This window comes from Cynocephalus volans, unplaced genomic scaffold (genome assembly GCF_027409185.1).
Source record: "Cynocephalus volans isolate mCynVol1 unplaced genomic scaffold, mCynVol1.pri scaffold_199, whole genome shotgun sequence".
Classification (NCBI taxonomy): domain Eukaryota; kingdom Metazoa; phylum Chordata; class Mammalia; order Dermoptera; family Cynocephalidae; genus Cynocephalus; species Cynocephalus volans.
In genome coordinates, this window is record NW_026902449.1 from 104,705 (window position 1) to 109,647 (window position 4,943).

Sequence of the window (4,943 nt, forward strand, 5' to 3'; positions counted from 1 at the left end):
ACTAAGCAACATGTTTAGCATTGGGAGGGGTTGGGGTGTTTATTTTGGTGTATATACGGTGAGGTACGGATTTAAATTGCTTTTAGCGGATAGATAACCCAGCACCATTACTGGATGAGCTGTTATTTCCCCATTACTTGAGAAGATCTCCTTGATTACTTACTAGTACTAATCGTGGAACTTATTTATGCATAGCAGGCTCTGCCTCTGGGTTTTCTGTTCTGTTCCAGAAACCCAGTACCCAGAATATTTAAATCACTGTGGCGTTAAATACGTTTTAATATCTGATAGGACCAGTTTCTGCGCATTGCATTTTTTTTTTTTTTTTCCTTTCAGGAACGTGTTTGGGCCCGCGGCAGGGGGCGGGGTCGCGCCTCCTCCGCGGCTCTGGTTCCAGCCGAGCCTCACCGACGCAGAGATGGAAATCCCGAGGCTGCTCCCAGCTCGCTGGACACGACAGGGCGGCGGCGGCGGCGGTAGCCCCGCGGTCGGCGGCCGGGTCCACGGAGGCCCTGACCCGCCGGCTGGCCAGGCCCCCGCGCGCCGCCTCCTGCTGCTCCGGGGCCCCCAAGATGGCGGGCCCGGGCGGCGGCGCGAGGAGGCCCGCGCGGCCTCACGGGGCCCTGGCCCGAGCCCGTTGGCAACGAGGCCCGATCACGCTAGCCGCGGCGGCGACGAGTTCTTCCTGGTGCTCCTTGACCCGGTGGGTGGCGACGTGGAGACCGCGGGCGCCGGTCAGGCCGTAGGGCCCATGTGGAGGGAGGAGGCCGAGGAAGGTCCGGGGTCCCAGGGGGACGACAGCGGCGCGAACCCCGCGGGCCGCCCTGCGCTGGGTCCCCGATGCCTGTCCGCGGTCCCCACCCCGGCCCTGATCCCCGCCCCAGGCCCCAGCCCCGCCGCGGCCTTCGGGGGCACCGTCACTATCCACAACCAGGACCTGCTGTTGCGCTTTGAGAACGGCGTCCTCACCCTGGCCACGCCCCCGCCGCCGGCTTGGGAGCCGGGGGTCGCGCCAGCCCCGCAGCCCGGGGGTCTGATCGCCCCGCAGGCCGGGTTCCCTCACGCCGCGCAGCCCGGCGACTGCCCAGAGCTGCCGCCCGACCTCCTGCTGGCCGAGCCGGCCGAACCCGCGCCTGCCCCGGCGCCGGAGGAGGAGGAGGAGGGCCCGGCCTCCGCCCAGAGCCGCCGTGGACCGCTGGGCCCCGTCCCAGGCGTGGTGCTGTACCTGTGCCCCGAGGCGCAGTGCGGACAAACCTTCGCCAAGAAGCATCAGCTGAAGGTGCACCTGCTGACGCACAGCAGCAGCCAGGGCCAGCGGCCTTTCAAGTGCCCCCTGGGCGGCTGCGGCTGGACCTTCACCACCTCGTACAAGCTCAAGAGGCACCTGCAATCGCACGACAAACTGCGGCCCTTTGGCTGCCCGGCGGAGGGCTGTGGCAAGAGCTTCACCACCGTGTACAACCTCAAGGCGCACATGAAGGGCCACGAGCAGGAGAACTCCTTCAAATGCGAGGTGTGCGAAGAGAGTTTCCCCACGCAGGCCAAGCTCAGCGCCCACCAGCGCAGCCACTTCGAGCCTGAGAGGCCCTACCAGTGCGCGTTTTCCAGCTGCAAGAAGACGTTTATCACAGTGAGTGCCCTGTTTTCCCATAACCGTGCCCATTTCAGGGAACAGGAATTCTTTTCTTGCTCCTTTCCTGGCTGCAGCAAACAGTATGACAAGGCTTGTAGGCTGAAAATTCACCTGCGGAGCCACACTGGCGAGAGACCTTTTCTTTGTGACTTTGATGGCTGTGGCTGGAACTTCACCAGCATGTCCAAACTCTTACGGCACAAAAGGAAGCACGACGATGACCGGAGGTTCACGTGCCCTGTGGAAGGCTGTGGGAAATCTTTCACGAGGGCCGAGCATCTGAAAGGCCACAGCATAACCCACCTGGGCACAAAGCCTTTTGTGTGTCCTGTGGAAGGCTGCTGTGCCAGGTTCTCTGCTCGCAGTAGTCTCTACATTCACTCCAAGAAGCACCTGCAGGATGTGGACACTTGGAAAAGCCGTTGCCCAGTCTCCACTTGTAATAAACTCTTCACATCCAAGCACAGCATGAAGACCCACATGGCCAAAAGGCACAACCTCGGCCAGAATCTCTTAGCTCAGCTAGAAGCTGCAAATTCTCTTACGCCCAGCAGTGAACTTACCAGCCAGGGACACAATGATCTCAGTGATGCGGAGACAGTGTCTCTCTTCTCTGATGTGCCTGGCAATAGTTCTGCTGCAGTGCTGGACACAGCATTGGTGAACTCTGGAATCTTGACTATTGATGTGGCTTCTGTAAGCTCAACTCTGGCAGGGAACGTCCCTGCTGGTAATAACAATTCCTTAGGGCAGGTTGTGGACCCTCGGGCCTTGATGGCCACCGGCGACCTTCCTCAAAGTCTGGATACCTCTCTCTTTTTTGGAACGACAGCCGCCAGTTTTCAGCAGAGCCCCTTAGATATGGATGAAGTCTCAAGTGTAAGTGTGGGGCCATTGGGATCTCTGGGCTCTTTGGCTATGAAAAGCTCGAATCCAGAGCCCCAAGCTTTGACCCCCAGCAATAAGCTAACGGTAGACACAGATGCTCTGACTCCTTCCAGCACCCTTTGTGAAAACAGTGTCTCAGAACTACTGACACCAACCAAAGCAGAATGGAACGTACATGCTGACTCTGACTTTTTTGGACAGGAGGAAGAAACCCAGTTTGGATTCTCCAATCCAGCAGGAAACCATGGTTCTCAGAAAGAAACAGACCTTATCACAGTGACTGGCAGCTCATTTTTGGTATGAACCAACTCTATTTATTCATCGCCATCTGGCTTACTTTTGTTACACTCAGTTCTGAGGATATTCTGGACTAAATGTTTAAATGCAGTCATTTCTTACTGGTTTGCAAAAGAACAGAGCCCTGGAAGACACGTTTGGAGACTTAAATTCTGATCTTGAGTCTGGAACTGACAAGTTGTGTGACCCGGAGCAAGTCACTTAACCTATCTGAGCCTTAATTTCCTTATTTATAAAATGGTGTGGTTAGAATAGATTGTTTCTAAGGTCTTTTCAGCTCTGTGTTTTCATGATTTTGTGCTGTTTCTTGAAAAAAAATAGGGCGTTTTATAACAATTAATAAGTGTATTTGCTTCTAATGCAATGAAAAGGACTTTGAGCCCTTTGAGCATTAAATCATCAAAGAGTTTGAGGATCTGGTGTTTAACTTTCAAAATTTAATGGAAATTTGCACAGTGCCAAAATATTTCTAAAATCTCATGCTTGCGCTTAAAAAAAAGCTAAGAATATGGCTTTGTTCTTTTTATCTGTTTAGCATTATATCCTCCTTTTTTATGATGGGAGGCAGTATTGTAGAAAATGCCAGGGCTTTGATATGACACAGACTCAGAGTAAAATACTGACTTTGTGGTGTTGAATAAGTGACCTTACTTAAGTTATTTAGTCTTGCTAAGCTTCAGTTCCCTAGCTGTAAACTGATAATAGCAATGTACAAATATCTGGTGCATCTCAAACTTTTTTTTCTATCCTAGTAGTTCGTAATGAAAGGAAATTTCTATGTTTCAGCATGTTTTGGTGAGTCTTTATTACCTTTGTTGTCCCTCTTGTTCTCTCCTCAAAGGGGAGAATTTAGAAATTTAGTATCAGACTTGCACAGGCATTAAATGTTTATGAGGGTTAAGAAGCAGGGAAGGGAACTTATTTCTTCCATAGGTTAAGAAAGATCTTTCTCTGTGCAATTCTTGTGTGACATTGAGCACATGTCTGTTAGTCCGGTGTACTAGTGTTTTTGCTCTACATTCAAAGCCAGCCCATGGAGTGACTGTAGAGTCTACTGTTTTAAGAAAATCTGAGAATGGACTAGGGAAAGATTCTTTCTTCTCTGTGCCCTGGAGAGCTCATTGATGGCCCTCTGCCAGAGTTAGATTGAGAGGTTTTGTCTGCATTTTGAGTAGATACCCTCTCTCTTACATTAGTATAGTATTTTACAGTTTATGTAGCATTTTCACAACTGTTATATTTCATCCTCACAATCCTGTGAGGTACTTGTGGCAAACTCTGAAGTGCAACTCATATTAAAATTCACCTAACTCACATAACAAATAAATTTTGTGCAATAGCAGCAGGAATATTTGCACCTGTCTCATTCTACTCTTCTGAGTTTCATGCTTATTTTGTTTATAACCAGTTGCTCTGTTCCACCTTAACTGATGCCTGTTACCTTCCTGCCTGCCGTGCTCCCTTTCCAACCTGTTCCCTTGCATGTTCACTCCAGTCCTTGCTGTATATTTCTTTTATTTATTTATTTTTAAAATTAGACAGTTCTCTTTCGTGGTCACCATCTTTCAGCTATCCTTTGCATGGCCCATTTTTCACCCACAAGTCTGTGTGCACTTAGAAATTATTTTCTGGATTCAGATGACAATGTGTTTATATATGAATCAGATGATAATGGGCGTATTTTATATAAGGCTTAAGGGAGAAGTACTGCTTCTATTTTCTAAATTTTTTTCATTGTGTAGTTCTGCTAGCAAACACTATTAGTTGCTTTGAGACATTTTAACCCATTACTGTTTCTATGTGGATACTTGAGGGTAACAATTATCATAGCACTTTGACAGTGCACTTTATAATTTGCTACTATGAAATGCATCTGTTCTGTCTTTATAATTTTTAAATTAATTGTACTTATTGTGAAAAGAGCAAAAAAAAATACATAAATTTGTAATTCAAAGAAATAGTCAGAATTTTATTGTCTAACCATTTAAAAATTCTCCCTCAGTACTTTAGAAGGTTTTTAAGCACGTTTTAGAAATGTGTTCTTATTAGTTAAATCCTCTTAAGTAAATTATTCTTCTTTTCCTGTAGATAGGAATGCAGAAGACTGAGATGAACACACAGGTGA

The 4,943-nt window shown here is 48.9% G+C and overlaps 1 protein-coding gene across 1 annotated transcript; it reads left to right on the forward strand.

Annotated features, from left to right (window-relative positions):
- Nucleotides 1–371: 371 nt before the first annotated feature.
- LOC134369005 (zinc finger X-linked protein ZXDB) lies at nt 372–4,737 on the forward strand. Its single transcript, XM_063085230.1, has one exon. It carries the CDS (start codon nt 419–421, stop codon nt 2,822–2,824), a length of 2,406 nt encoding a protein of 801 aa, XP_062941300.1. The 5' UTR covers nt 372–418; the 3' UTR covers nt 2,825–4,737.
- Nucleotides 4,738–4,943: the final 206 nt, after the last annotated feature.